We start from the raw sequence: 16,733 nt of genomic DNA on the forward strand, positions 1-16,733 counted from the left end.
TTGAGCATCGACCCATGCACCAAGAGGTGGCTGGTTCCATTCCTGGTCAGGACACATGCCCAGGTTGTAGGCCTGATCCCCAGTGGGGGGCATGCAGGAGGCGGCCAATTGATGTTCCTATCTCTCTCCCTTCCCTTCCTCTCTAAAATCAGTAAAGAAAAAAAAAAGATAACCAGAATACAGATGCTCCTTTACTTATGATGGGGTTATGTTCCAATAAACCCAAGTGAAAATATGATAAGTTGAAAATGTGTTTAATATACCTAACCTACTGAACATCATAGCTTAGCCCTGCCTACCTTGCATGTGCTCAGAACACTTATACTAGTCTTCAGTTGGGCAGTTATCTTAAGTTTCATCTTAAGAGTAATTGCCTTCCTCTGCTTGTCACCAGAAGGAGACACAGATGGGTGTTTTGTAGACATGGGGTGTGAAAACATAAAATAGAGTATCCAGAAACCCCTGGCAAAACAGTACACTTGACAGTTATTGGTGGTTTATCCTCGTGATCTCGTGGCTGACTGGGAGCTGTAGCTTGCTGTGGAGTATCATGGGACTGTCATCTATCACCAGCCTGGGAAAAGGTCGAAATTCAAAATTCGAAGTATGGTTTGTACTGCGTCCATATCACTTCTGCCTCATCATAAAGTCAAAAAATTGTTTAGCTGAACAATAAAAAGTCAGGGACTGTGTAGCAGAAGACTTTTCTTTCAGAAACTTCCTGTGTCTTGTCATCCCACAAACACCCCTTTTTTCTACTTATGGGCCACTTCTGAGGTTTAACCTATAATTCCATCTAATTTCCTTAATATCAGTTACTTTTACAAAGGGATACCAAAATTAGTTTAGTTCCAAACTTTCAACCTGCAGAGAAAACCAGTATTACATTAGTTCCATTTTTATCACTTAGTGGACAAGGAAAAACTAGTGATTAAAACACAGAAATCTGTTTCATGTAACTTTTTATTAAAAATAGTTTTTATATTGGATACATGTTTACAGATAAAAGTTTAAGAGAACCTCAGGCATACAAATGTGGGCTCTGGCTTGCTTCACTGAGTGAAGATAAAGCTATAAAAATCCTGATCTGCCTGAGGGTAGTAATTTAAGAGCAGCTAACATGTAGAATCTTAACAGTTATTCTTTTAAGGGCTATTTTAAGTCCTGTTCTCATATCATTGTGGATAAGCATATGTACCAAGAAAAGTGTTACCCTGTAATTCAAAAAAGCATTCACATTCGTGCTATAAGAAAAGGTTCCTATAAACAATGATGTTTAAAGCCTCATGGCAGTTCTTCAGAAAGGAAAACTAAAGAAACTCTTCATAAGATATAAAGGTAATAGTTCCTACTGGAACTTAAAATTACTTAATCAGGAAGAGACAAGTGTAAGTAGGGAAAAGCTTTCGGCCTGGGCTTGGGCTTCCTAGATGATAAGAGAAAATTCAGCAAGAGCAGAGTGAAGGGGCTTGATATAACATGTTTGAAAGAAAATGTATTCATATGGTAATGTTACTGATCTTGGTTTAAATCATCTAAATCACTTGCCTTATGAGGTGGAAGGTCTTTTTCATTATATGTGTACCTGTTATCAAAGAGATGGTAATACCCCATGCTGTGATGCTTTGGGGCTGGGACTTTATTTGCCCAGGACATACCTATAAGTAGAGTCAGTGATATTTGACTCTTGTTTGTTTAGGATTCTTTCATTCAGAGTGGTGTATGACCTAGTGGTTTATAATAAATATGGACACTTTATTTGTTTTTAAAAGATAATTGTAAAATGGACATATCTCAAATGGAATTAACTTATATTTACAATAAACCAAACAAAAACAATCATAGAATTACAGGGTCACATTTTAATTCCTGAATTTTACAGATCAGCATTAATATCACCACATGTATACAAATGGTGTAAAACAAGTACAGTGGTATTTTTAATACAAAATAAACATCTGTTTTATGGAAAAACTATACTTCATATCTACACAGACAGCCCATCTTTTCCAAACAATAGCCAAAATTAAAATTAACTACAAAATCTCCAAAACAGGGAAAATTGCTTTAGTTTAAGCTATTCCAAGAAAAATGGACCCATAACACATTACAAGGGTGATCTGAAGATTGTAGCTGGAATCACTATTTTTATTTTTTTTCCCAATGCATTAAATTGTAGTTTGGGGGACATTTTTCTCAGCATTATCTCAGATCATAGATAAGCAAACTAACATTAAAATATTTACAGTTAACTTGCTTGTTCTAAAAATAAAACCTCTTAACTGTTTGCCTCAACTTACTATTTTAAATTCATTTACGTACATGGAATGTGCTTTTACTCTTTTAAAAAAAAAAAAAAAAAAAAAAAAAAGCAGCTTTCATATTACACCTTGTTTGTTTATGGAAAATCTTCCTGTGCTGCACGCTGACTTTGATAATGAAGTAACTTCTTGGATCAAAACGGCCTGATATTAAATTCCACTTAATTCAGCACTCTTCTTTGTAAGTTAGTCCTTATAAATTACACTTTTAAAATTGCCTGCAGCTCTGGAGAGAGACAATTTACCAACAAAGCAGAAAGTAACTTCAAAGTTCTTCCACAAAAGACCGTACTGCTAGCCAGTTGAAAACATTCTGTTCAATCTACTACTTTTCTAGAGAAAATCATTTTGGAATACTACTGTACTGATTCTTGGCATCTCTTATCTCTGTAAGTGCTGATTTTAAAGTTACATTAACAAAACTGTCCATTTTGAATCCAGTTTGTTTTCCATCAAAATACATATGAAAATTTCTGGTGTAGAAAACTCAACATGTGCCTGTAATACAGGGTGTACTTACCTCCAACTACATAGAAAAGCTGAATTTCTGATAAATCTTCAAAGAAATGGCCTCAATAGTTTAACTTCATTTTTTATGATAGTTGAATTTGTTTTCCATAAAAATTTATTTTAAAAAGAGGCAACTGATTAAAAGAACAACATGGCCAGCACCATTATACAAGTAATGTTATTGGGTTTTCAACTGAAGTTTTATAATTGTTTCTAGATCGATACCCCCTGGAGCAACCCTGCATTAATATTATTTTATCAACCTTGTCCCTCCCCTAAAACCATCCCCAAACCTGAGAGCTTCCTTGCTTAGAAACTATCTCCCAGGTTCTGGTTACTAACTTTTTTATGACAGCCCGTAAGGCAACCCCTTCATTACTAGCAAGCGATCAGGTTCCTGGGAAGCCTGGTTTTTACAGAAGTAAACTCTACTCTCCTAGCTGATACACCGAGTGTCTTTGCTACTCCTTGCATATTTATAAGTTCAAGTGAGAAAGCGTTCTGATTTAGATTTTCAGCTCATTGAACAGTTGTAGCATTTTAGTCAGACCACATGTTAAGGGTCTCCAGTAAATATTTTATGAGCCAAGACGAGGTCTTTTCCTGGGAGATGTTTCTTCTTCTTCATCTTCCTCTTCGTCATCTGGATAATCCACTAAACCAACCAAACTTCCCTATTGAAGAATAAAATATTTTAAAATACATATGTAACTTAAATAGATATATCTGAATCTGATAAAGGAATTGCCTGAAATTAGGAACACAGTAATAACTGGTGGCATTCTTAGTTACCTTCAACTTTTCTATTAGTTTTGGATTTTTAATGATATTTCACAATTCAATTCAGCAAAATTTCACAGTGGAAAAAATAGCTATATTTCCAAATAGTAGGGCTGACAAAGAATCATGACATTTGGAGCTGGAAGGACCTTGCATATGAACTCGTTCATTTTTCACACACACACACACACACACACACACACACTCACACTCACATACATTAAAAAATCTCATTTACCTTAAAAAGAATGAATTTACAAAATGTGAAATATTGGAAGTAAAAAGCCTATAATCCAAAGATGCATCCTGTGAAGAATTTGATGGATTCCAGATTTTTAATATACAGCTTTAAATGTACTGTTTTTAAACAAATATCAGATTGCAATGATGTCTACTCTTGTACAATTGTGTTCATTTAATACATTATAGAAAGATTTTGATGTTAGTAGACAGAGTTCTGTATTCCATGGTATGAATATACCATCATTGTTAAATTCCCTGTTGGACATTTAGATAGCTTTCCCAGGGTAGTATATTCTCTTAAAAAAATTGTGTTTCTGACAATAGCTTTTCTCATCTATTAATGAAATTGATTGAGAATCATCTCTGTATATGGAATATCATATGGATAGGTTAAACTGTTAAGGAGTTTTGCATCTATTCATAAATAAAATTCATCTACTTTTTTTTCTTTCTTAGTGCTAATTTTTAAAAAGTATTACATTTGTATAATTAGAGGAGAGGTCAAGCTGACTAAATTGCCGGAAGACTGATAAATGCATTTACTTCCGCTGTCTCCTGAAACCTCACTAAAATCAAAGAAATTAAAAAAGGAAAAACAATACCACACATGCACACACACAATATAACAAAAAACAAGAAAGGAGAAAACAGGTGAAAGATGTTAAGACTTTTTTAGAAAAGAGAAATCAGAGGCAAGAGTTAGTAGTAATTCATTTTTAACAGAGGAGAATGTCAAGGACGAACTGATATGACTTAACCTAAGAAAGTAGTAGGAAATAAAGGCACCAAAATACTGGGGAAAGAAGGGAAGACAGTTAAGTCACGTCAGTTAAACAGATAACTGAGCCCTCAATTCTTTTTTAAAAAAAATTTTTTTATCCTCACCCGAGGGCATTTTTTAAATATTTTGTTCAGATAGAGCAGGAGGGAGAGAGAGAGAGAGAGAGAAACATCGGCGTGAAAGGAACACATGGAGTGGCTGCCACCCACATGACCCAATCAGGGCTGGGGACAAACTGCAACCGAGGCACGCGCCCTTATAGCGGGAACTGAACCCGGGTCTCTCTGGACCACAGGCTGATGCTCTAACCGCTGAACCAAACCGGCCAGGGCCTGAGCCCTCAATTCTATAATCCATTCCCCCCCTGCATCCCCACCCTCCTCCAGGAGATTCCTGCTATTCCATCACTGCCAACTCTAAAGAAAATGAACCAGAAAGGCTCTGCCCTTCAAGCACAGTGAAGAGCAAGGGTAAAGCACCAGGTTGAAAATGGAAGAATAAATTTAAATTCTGTATACTGAGCAGTGACCGCCCCTCTCCCCCCAAGCTCTTTCCTATCTAGTCTCTCAGAACACCAACAGGTAAGTTTCTACTTGCCAGGTACAGTAAACTACTTAAGTCTGTAAAAGCTTGGTTGCTCCACAGGAGAAAACAAACCAACACAACACATAACACTCCCTGAGAAAACCAGGGCACTTGCTGCAGTTTTTTGTTTGTTTTAAATCCTCAACGGAGGATATTTTTCTATTTATCTTCAGATAGAGTGCGAGGGAGGGAGGAAGGGAGGGAGGGATGGAGGGAGAAACATCAACGTGAGAGGGACATATTGACTGGTTGCCTCCCACACAACCCTTATCAGAGCCAGGGATGAACTGCAACCCAGGTACGTGCCCTTGACTGAAATCAAACCTGCGACTCATTGGTCTGAATGCTGACGCTCGGCTCTAACTGGCCAGAGCTGCTGTAGTTCTTTATATGAAGTCCTTATCAACAGGCTCTTCTAATTGTTTTTTGAACTGCCTCATTTAAAAAATTGAGACATAATTCATATACTGTAAAATTCACCTTGGTAAAGTGTACAATTTAGGGGTTTTAGAATATTCATAAAGTTGTGCAATCATCACCACTAATTCCAGAACATTTTTTATCAACGCCTGTATGTTTCACCCCTCTCCCCCAAAACCATACCCATTAGCAGTCACTCCCCATTCCTCCCTCCTTCGAGCTCCTGGCAACCACTAATCTGTTTCTATGAATTTGCTTTTTCTGGACAGTTTGTATAAATGGAACACAATATGCGGCCTTTGTATTTGGCTTATTTCACCTCGAATAATGTTTTTAGGTTTATCTATGTAGCATGTATCAATACTTTACTCCTCTTTATGGCCAAATATATCCATTGTTATGCATATATCACATTTTGTTTATTCATTTATCAGTTGATGGGACATTTGGCTTGTTCCTACTTTTTGGCTATTATGAATAATGCTGTTTAATATTCATGTATAAGTTTTAGTGTGGACATGTCTTTGCTCTCTTAGGTATATATTTAGGAGTGGAACTGAACTTTTTTTGGGCAACTGCCAGACTGTATTCCAAAGCTGCTGCACCCTTTTACATCCCTATCAACAATGTATAAGGGTTGTAATTTCTCTACATCCTCATCAGCACGTTTTTGTCCATCCTTTTTATTATAACTGTACTAGTAGGTGTGAAGTAGAATGTCACTGTTATTTTATTTTTTTTGAAGGGAAGGAGGGAGAGAGAAACATCTATGTGAGAAACACACATTAACTGGTTGCCTCCCACACAAGCCGGACCATGGCCGGGAATCGAATCTGCAACCCTTTGGTTGGAGGGCTGATGCTTTAACTGTTGAGCCAAACCAGACAGTGCGAATCTCATTGTGGTTTGATCTGCATTTTCCTAATGACTAATGCTACTGATCACCATTTTGTGTGTTTATATGGTCCATTTGTGTATCTTCTTTGGAAAAATGTATATTCAAATGGCCATTTTAAAAACTGGTTGTCATGTTGAGGTTTAAGAGTTCTTTGTATATTCTGGATTACCAGTTCCTTATCAGATACATGATCTGAAAATATTTCTCCCATTCTGTAGGTTGCCTTTTCACTTTATGACAGTGTGCTTTGAAGCATGCAAGTTTTTAATTTTGAGGATGTCCAAGTTAACTATTTTTTTCTTTTGCAACACTTATGTTTTTGGTGTTATATCTTAGAAATCACTGCCCAGTTCAAGGCCATGAATATTCTTGCATATGTTTTTTTAAAGAGTTTTATAATTTTAACTCTAACATTTAAAACTTATATCCATTCTTTACATATATATATATATTTTTTATCCTTACCCAAGGATGTATTTATTGATTTCTTTATTTTTTAGAGAGAGAGAGGAAGGTGGTGGGGGATAGGAGGAAGAAACATCAATGTGAGAGAGAAACACTGATTGGTTGCCTCCCCTACACATCCTGGCCAGGAATTGAACCCACAACCTTTTGGTATACAGGATGATGCTCCAACCAACTGAGCCACCCAGCCAGGGCCTTTTATCAAATTTGAGTTAAGCTCTGTAAACATGCTGTGAAGCATGGTCCACTTTATCCTTCTGCATGTGGATATCCAGCTGTCCAAACACCATTTATTGAAAAGATTATTCTTTCCTTCATTGAGTTGTCTTGGCACTTTAGTTAAAAATCTTCCTTACTTTTTAATATGAAAGAAAATCTAAGCACCAAAAATACTTGAGGAAAGTTTCCAATATGAAAGAGGGATCAAAACAAATGGTAATAGCAACAAAGACATATGAAGAAACATTGATTTTTCTGATCTGAACAAACCAATAAAAAATTGTAAGTTAGGCCCTGGCCAGTTTGGCTCAGCGGTTAGAGCGTCGGCCTGCGGTCCGGAGAGACCTGGGTTCGGTTCCCGCTAAGGGCACGTACTTCGGTTGCAGTTTGTCCCCGGCCCTGGTTGGTCGTGCGGGTGGCAGCCACTCGATGTGTCCCTTCACGTCGATGTTTCTCACTCTCTCTCCCTTCCTCTCTCTCCCTCCCACTCTATCTGTACCAAAAATGGAAAAAACAAAAAAAAATCCTCAGGTGAGGATAAAAAAAAAAAAAAAAAATTGTAAGTTAGGGAACCATTAATATAATTCATTATAGTAACCAATCTAAGGAGACAGAATTCAAGAATTATCCTCTACTCAATAAAATAAAGAATAGAGCCTGGCCGGTGTGGCTCAGTGGTTGAGCGTCGACCCCATGCACCAAGAGGTCACCGGTTTGATTCCCGGTCAGGGCACATGCCCAGGTAGTGGGCCGCCCAATCCCCAGTGGGGGGTGTGCAGGAGGTATCCAATCGATGTTCTCTCTCATCGATGTTTCCATCTCTCCCTCCCCCTTCTTCTCTAAAATCAATAAAGAAAAAAAAGTAAAAAAAAAAAAAAAAAAAAAAAAAAAATAGAAACACCTTTCTGAAATAAAGAATAGATCTTCCTTAATTTTCTTTTTAATCATTAGCAAAAGTGATAGAGAGTGATTTTTAGAAGTATATTAGAGCTTTGGGATGCCTTGCAAAGAAAAATAGAAACAGTTCACACCCGATCTATTTAATTTTAAGAACCAATCAAGGTTGATTGCAGTGAATTAACACTGTGAAAATGGCTAAGGAGCCATTAGTGATAAAAAACCTGCCTTAGAAATGTGGTCACAGTTCACTGAAGAAAGTTGAGAGCCAATCTAACTAGTGCTATACTTCTGTGAACTCCAATCTTGTTTAATTGCAAATTTTTGGGTTAGTCTAGAATGAGTAAACAATTAATTTGTTTTCCAAGAACAATCACTGTTTTTCTCCCTGTCCCCCAAAAGGTGTAGAACAAATGTATTCAGCAATTTGTTATTTACTGTGGGAAAAAAAAAAGTGAAAAATGGCCCTGGCTGGTTTGTCTCTGTGGTTAGAGTGTTGGCCTGCAGACCAAAGAGTCACGAGTTTGATTCTGGTCAAGGGCATGTATGCTTGGTTGTGCTTTGATCCCTGTCCCTGGTCGGGGTCATGTGGGAGACAACCAATCGATGTGTCTCTCTCACATCAATTATTTCTCTCTCTCTCTCTCTCCCTCCCATTCTATCTGAAGATAAATGGAAAAATATCCTTTGGTGAGGAAAAAAAAAAAAAAGGTGAAAAATGTGTTTGTACTTGTACTTGATTTTGCTCATTCATAAGCAAAAAATTATCTGGAAAAATAATAAATTAAAAACTCAAGGAAATACCCTGGCTGGTGTGGTTCAGTTAGTTGAATGTTGGCCCATGCACCAAGAGGTCACTGGTTTAATTCCCAGTCAGGGCACATGCTTGGGTTATAGGCTTGATCCCCAGTAGGGGGTGTGCAAGAGGCAGCAGATAGATGTTTCTCTCTCACTGATGTTTCTCTCTCTCCCTTCTGCCCTCTATAAAATCAAGAAAAAACATAACTTAAAAAACAAACAACAAAAACTCAAGAAAAATAACCAAGAAAATAGAAAATTTAGTTTAAAAAATGAGTACTAGGAGAGACAAATTATGAAAATTGTAAGATCCATAGAAGACCCAACATCCAAATATTAAGTTATAATAAAGGAGGATTAAATGTTCCAAAACTGAAGGAGAGGATTGTTCAGCTGAGAACGCCTGAAGTATAGCATCATAAAATTTCAGAATGCACGAATAAAGCCCTAAATGCTTCCAAGAAGAAAATACAATCACACATGAAGGATCAGAAATAAGAATATAATTGGTATTGGCAGCAATAACTTCAAATTTTTTAATCATTTTTTTTTTTTTTTTTTTATCCTCACCTGAGGACATTTTTCCATTTTTTGTACAGATAGAGTGGGAGGGAGAGAGAGGAAGGGAGAGAGAGAGAGAGAAACATCGACGTGAAGGGACACATCGAGTGGCTGCCACCCGCACGACCAACCAGGGCCGGGGACAAACTGCAACTGAAGTACGTGCCCTTAGCGGGAACCGAACCCGGGTCTCTCTGGACCGCAGGCTGACGCTTCAACCGCTGAGCCAAACTGGCCAGGGCAATAACTTCAAATTTTTGAAAGAAAAGTACTTCCAATACAGTTTTACATTCAGTTAAACTGTCAATCAGGTTTCAAGACATATTAATATATGCAAGGTCTCAACTTTTATCTCTTGTGGTATTCTTTATTCAGGAAACTATTAGAGGATATGCACTCCCAAAATGAGAGGGAAATTCAAAGAGAGAACAGAGAAATGAGATCCAGAAATAATCAACACAAGAAAAGGAGAGAGGGAAAAGGAAATATTAGGATAATGGCAGAGGCAGCCTTAAAACAACAGCTCTGCAGCAAGTCTAGAGAGCAATTAATCTTGGCTAGAACAGAATGGGAGACTTCAAAAGAGATGTCTTCAAGAGGGAGTCTATGTGGGACTAATCTGAGAAGTACTGAAAAAAATTAGTGAGAGGCTATAGTAACTAAGGCAACAAATGAAAAAAAAGTGACATTTATTGTAGGAAAGAGAAAAACAGTATAGAAAAAAGCAAAAAATAATAAAAAATATTTATATTGTCATTATAGCTATAATATTATCAAGTAATATTTTAATATAAAAGTGTAATATAGGGAGAAACAGGGTGACGATGTGGCAAGGAGTATTCATGTGTGCTAAATTCTCATCTACCATAAAAATAATTTAATAAATTATGTCTAAACTTTGTAAAGCAACATGGCAATATTACTGTATTATTTGGAAATAAAAGATACAGCTAGAAGAGTTCAAAGCTATCCCTGTGGGGAGGAAAAGGAGACAATTTTTTTAGTACTTTCAATACTATTTGACTTTTGAAAAGTAAGTGCTTATTTTACTTTGATTAAAACAAAAAAGCTATATATGTTGAGAAGATGCCAAAAAGAAGGTGCTACACTCTTTGCATTTATTAAATAATCTGATCTTCACAACAAGCCTATAAAGTAGGTGTTATTTTATCCTAGTTTAAAATGAGAAAACTAAGGCCCAGAGAGATGAACTAACTTACTTAAGGTCAAACAGCTAGTAAAAGGCACAGCCAAGATTTGAACCCCAGTAATATAACTCCACATCAAATACTTTTTTTTTATCCTCACCCGAGGACATTTTTGCATTTTTTTGTTCAGACAGAGAGGGAGGGAGAGAGAGGAAGAGAGAGAGAAAGAAACATCGATGTGAAGGGACACATCGAGTGGCTGCCACCCGCACGACCAACCAGCGCCGGGGACAAACTGCAACTGAGGTAGGTGCCCTTAGCGGGAACCGAACCCGGGTCTCTCTGTACCGCAGGCCGACGCTCCAACCGCTGAGCCAAACCGGCCAGGGCTCAAATATTCTTAATATAGTGTCACAATATTACACTGAATTGTTCTATCAAGAAGTGAATATTTATTTTAAAATTTCTAGTAAAAAAACAAAATATGTATTTCCAAAACAGTAGAGTTCTATTGAAAATGTTACTTCTGTCAATAAAATTCAAGAGCATACCTCACTCTAATACTGAATAAGGATTCTACAATTCTGTAAAACAAAAAACTGAGACTTGTATTTTGTGTTCAGAACTAGAAGCATAACTTCAGTTAGGTTTTCTACTAGGGCATTTTCCCATGTCTTGTCCTTTTACTCTTACACTAACAGTTGCCCTATGTTTATGCCTTTTTATTTTAAGCTACTCTATTTTGGGGAAAAGAATGATTATATATAATAAAAATATAAATGAAAGAAAATAAGTTTCATATAAAATTTAAACTTGTATATAAAAAAGTAATCAATGGGAAATACATTTGCTAATCTAATGACAAAAAAGCTAATATCCTTAATTAAAGATTCATTCATATCAAGAAAACATAAGCTTCCTTTTAAAAGGAAGACTATGAACAGATAATTTACAGAAGAGCAAATTCAAAAGGCTAACATTCAACATAACTACTAACAAAAGACACATAATTGGGAATAAGATATGTCTCTTCTCCCTGACTGGCAAAGGTTAAAAATAATAGTAACATCACTGGCAAAGCTGCAGTGAGCCAAGCAGACTCATACAACATAAATCAGCATAGACTTTCTGGGAGAAATCTGACACTATGTATAAAAACATTCTACTTGTTTATCCAAGAAAATAATTTAAAATGCAACAACACTAGTCCTCATACCAGTGAACTATCAGAATCAACTTATGTGCTCCAAAAAATTACTAGGGGAGAGGACTCTTAAAATATGATACATCTAAATAAAATGAAATTCTACAGTCATGAACAATGTTTTAATAACATAAAATTTCTTAAATAGCCCTGGCCGGTTTGGCTCAGCAGTTAAAGCGCCTGCCTGCGGTCCAGAGAGACCCGGGTTCGGTTCCCGCTAAGGGCACGTACCTCAGTTGTAGTTTGTCCCTGGCCCTGGTTGGTTGTGTGGGTGGCAGCCACTCGATGTGTCCCTTTCACGTTGATGTTTCTCTCTCTCCCTCCCTCCCACTCTATCTGAACAAAAAATGGAAAAAAATGTCCTCAGGTGAGGATTAAAAAAAAAAAAAAAATTCTTGCAATAAAGAAAAGCAGGATATAAAACTATTATATGTCAGATAAAGAAAGCGACATACCTAAAGAAAAATCAATCAAATGTTAGCAGTAAGTTGTCCTGGCCAGTGTCACTCAGTGGTTAGAGTGTTGGCCCACGCACTCAAGGGATACAGGCTTGATTCCCCATCAAGGGCATGTGTGGGAGGCAATCAATTGATGTCTCTCTCTCACATCAATGTCTGTTCTCCCAACCCTCTTCCATTCTCTCTAAAAATCAAAGGAAAAAATATCCTCTGGTGAGGATTAATAACAAAAAAGTTAGCAGTCATATTCTCTGATGACATGTACAACATTATTTTCTTTGAAATTATTTTATTATCCATTTTTTCTTTAGTAAATATAAAATAATTTTACAGATGAAGAAAGGCAGTTTATTTACGTGTAGAGCAGTTTCACATACCTTGGTGGCTGTTACTGATGTAGCCAAGTTTGTAGTTTTGGAAGAGGATCCATTAGAACTTGCTGGTGGTGTCTGTGCCACTACAGATTTACTGTTTGTACTGTTTGCTCCATTAGCAGCACTGGCAGAGTGGGAGAAAGTAAATTTGAAGCCACCAGAAGATGTCCTTTTGGGAAGGTTTTCCTTGTCTTCACTTTCTTTTGCTAAAGCAAAAGTAAACATTTGAACCAATATTAGTAAATATTGCTAAGTAAAAACATCTGAAAAGAACAATAATTTTAAAACTGATAAATAATGAAACATTGTCTTCGCTTTATAAGAACTAAAAGAGAAGAGGAGCATGATGTGTACAGAGATGTCTTTATTAGCTGGAATCTTAGAAATCTCAGGATTAGAAAGGACCTTAAGAATTATATAACAAGCCCTGGCTGGTGTGGCTCAGTTGGTGAATGTTGTTCCATGCACCAAAAGATCGCCAGTTCAATTCCTGGTCAGGGCACATATCCAGGTTGTGGGTTTGATCCTGGGTCAGGGTGCTCACAGGAGGCAATCCATCGATGTTTTTCTCTCTCTCTCTAAAATCAGTAAAAACATAAAAAAAAAGAACCATGTAACAAATCAGCCACACCCTATGGTAGAATTCTACACTGCTGTATCCAGGACATTTCCAAGGACTCATTAGTTGCCTGACTCTTTGTCTCCCTGCAGCTTCCACTCACTGACTCTATACTTCCATGCTCCTTGTAAACACTTAATCTCTCCCACAAGTTATTATTTCAAAAGCCTAAAGACAATGATATGATCATGTCTATCAGTCTATTTCCTGAATATACCATGTTCTTGTGTGGGTTTCTTTTATGAGTTAGGTGTTTACCACCCTTCAATGTCTAGTTGCTACTATTTTATTGGTATAAGCTTCTTAACTGGATATAGTACTTCAAGTTTTGCCTCATTGCCTCTTTCAACAGTAGTCAGCACAGTGCCTGTAATGAGTAAAGGTGGAAGAATCTGCTACTAAAAGGTACCTATTCCTTAGGACATTATAAATGCCTATTTGCTCCAGCAGGCTAAAATAAATGGAACTTTTAGCATTAATGAGTGGAAAATGAGTGAGGCTGAGAACAACAGTTTCAGGGAAAATGTAATAATGAAACACTAACTAATAATAAATACCTTTAGAAATCTCACATTCAAAATCAGAAACTTATATAAAGTCCAGGAAATGCTTTTTCCTTTCAAGATATACATTTTTATTAAACATTTAGATGATATATGCAGGACAGTAATCCAATAATGGCAATTTCTCAGGCCATAGAATTAAAGTGATTAGTTCTCTGGAAAGACAGGGGGGATTTTATTTACTTTTATTTCTCTTGATATTGTATCTTTATGAATAGCTTCTATAATAATTATAAGAGGTGCACTAGTCAAAAATTCAAATTTTTAATACCTTTCTTAGTCTCCATAAATTTTTCATAACTATCTGGAAAATCATCTTCTGGCTTAGATTTTTCTGCGGGTGCCACAACTGCTTTTCCTTCCTCCTCTTCTTCGTCATTGAACCACATTTCTTCATCCTCTTCCAAGGCTTTTGCATCTCTGCGAAATCTGTTACTACGCAATATAGATGGCACACTGTAAGAAACATACCATAAACATTGAGTAATGCTTTAAAATTCATGATAAGATTAAATTTGAGAACAATTATGTATAACTAAGAGAAGCTGAAGTAATTTTAACTGGGTAATGTTTATAAACTAAAAATTTATCTTTATAATATGGAGCAGTAATTTTTCATATAAAAAATTTAGGGTAGGGAGGATATCCTACCCTTCTATATATAACCCTGTCCTATCTAATGATGGAAAGAAAATTTCTGGGTAACATTCAGATCCAACTACAGGTGATTTTGGACATAAATTTATAGGCTATAAATGCAATATACTTAAACAATACCTGTTCAGTTTCTGATTTTGTCTGTCTTTTTCTTGCTCATATTTAGTCTTCAATCCTTTGAATGTCTGAACATATTCAATCGATTCAAGTGCTTTATAAAAGTTTTCAACTATATGTGCAGTAAGAGACTTGATATCTTCCTGTATAAGCACAAAATTTAGTTTTCAAATATTATACAATGCTTGTTAGGAGAAAACATAAAATTAAAAAGGAAATTCTAAAACTGATCAAAAAGGTTTTTCAAAATCACCTTCCAAAAATAAATATTCTAGTTTCTTTACACATGAGCCGGGACGCCACAGAAAACTTGAAAAAAAGAAGCAATTCACTGGAGCACTTTTGGGGGATTATAAAGAACATTTCAAAAGTAAATGGATTTAGTTTATGCCTTCTGTTTATTTTTTACACTTACATAGCACTTTATAATTTAAAAAGCACTTTCACATACAGTTTCACTTCATCCTCATAACAATTCTATGAAGTAAGTTTTATTATACCAATTTTACGGAAAAGGAAAATTGAGGCTCTGAGAGAACTTGGATGGCCTGCTCAGGAGCACAAAGCTAATTAGAAAGCAGATTTTGAAATTATATTTTCAATAAAGGTTAGGTTCCCATCAAAATGGGATTAGCCTTACCTAGAATATAAACACAGATCCCTTAGACTATATTACATATACAGATCGGATAAACTATTAACTTGAATACTATGTTTATTCCCACAGTCTTCCAATGGTATTTTTGTGAAATAAACGGACAGTAACAACTTTTAAATTTTAAACGAACCATTTTAAATGACCACTGAAATACATAGGTACAAAGCAGGCTCATTATTAAAAAATAACTAAGTTGTGGTTCAGCACTTTAATACCAGTAAAATATACAGGACACTTCTTTTAAAATATCCACCATAAGATTATGGTGCATAAAGATTTTAAGTCTTTAAATGAATTTCCCTGGACATTTCAAAAAAAAGGCAAAAAAGGAAAATTAGAAACTAGGTAACATGGTCTGTGTTATACATTCAACAAAAAGAAAAGTTAAATTTGGAATTCAATGTATGCTTATCAACCGTTTGTATTTTCAGAAAAACAAACTCATTCACAGGATTGGGTATGGTTTTGTGAACTCTACAATTTATTTTATTAGTATCTCATCAAAAATTTTAAAGGAAAAAAATGTAAAAGTTAATCTCTGAACAGTGAGTGCACTGTGAATTTGGGTTCAGATACTTGGTGAGCTTGAGCTAGTTAACTATATTTCCTCTTTTCTAAGGCTAACGACAATACTTCTGTCCTCCTCATCCTTCTGAGTATCATACTCTTGGCAAGTGACCAATATTAGAAAAACATCCAGTCACCCAAATAATTTCCATGTGAGAATAGTACGACATCAGTAGAAATCGAATTTGTAAGATTTCTAGCTTTGATTTTCTTTTTTCAAGTTCTTTCTAACCATATGGCCACCTTCCCTGGTGGAATGATTTCAGTGTGAGAGAGGGCAAATTTATTGTATTAGTTCTACAGTTATCCATCTTACCCTGTTATTCATATGGAGCTGTCTCCAGATCTTTTTATGACAAATCTTTTGTTGCCCAAAACTGAACTGTAACATAACTTCAAACCCTGACTGTGTTCCTAACCAAATGGATGCTGTTGAATAGGTCACTTAATCACTTGGGTATGGTATCTCAAGTCCCTCACCTGTAAAATAAAGACAGCAGGAGTAGTCCATCAAACTCCCTGATCTCTTCGACTTAAAAAAAATTTTTTTTTATTATTATTAATTTATTTTTGTTACAGATGTTTCTCCTTTTTTTCCCCATTGATACCCTCCTCCCCATACCCCCAGCCTCTCCCTGGCTTTGTTGTCCGTGTCCATTGGTTATGCGTACATGCTTATTAGTTCTGTGGTTTATCTCCCCCCCCCCCACCCCTTCTTCTGAGGGCTGTCAGTAAATACCTACTTCCCCTTCTCTGGGTCTACCCTATTCCTCAGACTGTTATGTTCATTATGTTCCACAAATAAATGAGATCATGTGGTATTTGTCTTTTTCTGCTTGGCTTGTTTCGCTTAGGATAATCCTTTCCAGGTCCTTCCATGTCATCTCAAA

At 36.2% G+C, this 16,733-nt stretch overlaps 2 protein-coding genes across 5 annotated transcripts in view; one reads left to right on the plus strand and one right to left on the minus strand.

Annotated features, from left to right (window-relative positions):
• The window catches only part of CFAP36 (cilia and flagella associated protein 36), a 33,916-nt gene extending 33,421 nt beyond the window's left edge, over positions 1-495 (plus strand). The window contains exon 11 of one of the 2 annotated variants that reach the window (XM_036262933.1): positions 398-495. In XM_036262933.1, the coding sequence (XP_036118826.1) occupies positions 398-434 (37 nt within the window). In that variant the 3' untranslated portion in view covers positions 435-495. The remainder of the gene's footprint in view (positions 1-397) is intronic. The other variant, XM_036262932.1, reaches the window with a different exon arrangement.
• A 1,349-nt stretch (positions 496-1,844) lies between these two features.
• The window catches only part of PPP4R3B (protein phosphatase 4 regulatory subunit 3B), a 61,729-nt gene continuing 46,840 nt past the window's right edge, over positions 1,845-16,733 (minus strand). For 2 of the 3 annotated variants that reach the window (XM_036263478.1, XM_036263480.1), the window contains 4 exons: positions 14,622-14,761; positions 14,116-14,300; positions 12,666-12,868; positions 1,845-3,505 (listed from right to left, as the gene is read on the minus strand). In XM_036263478.1, coding sequence (XP_036119371.1) covers positions 3,410-3,505; positions 12,666-12,868; positions 14,116-14,300; positions 14,622-14,761 — 624 coding nt within the window. In that variant the 3' untranslated portion in view covers positions 1,845-3,409. The remainder of the gene's footprint in view (positions 3,506-12,665; positions 12,869-14,115; positions 14,301-14,621; positions 14,762-16,733) is intronic. The other variant, XM_036263479.1, reaches the window with a different exon arrangement.

Source organism: Molossus molossus, unplaced genomic scaffold (genome assembly GCF_014108415.1).
Source record: "Molossus molossus isolate mMolMol1 unplaced genomic scaffold, mMolMol1.p scaffold_m16_p_15, whole genome shotgun sequence".
Classification (NCBI taxonomy): Eukaryota; Metazoa; Chordata; class Mammalia; order Chiroptera; family Molossidae; genus Molossus; species Molossus molossus.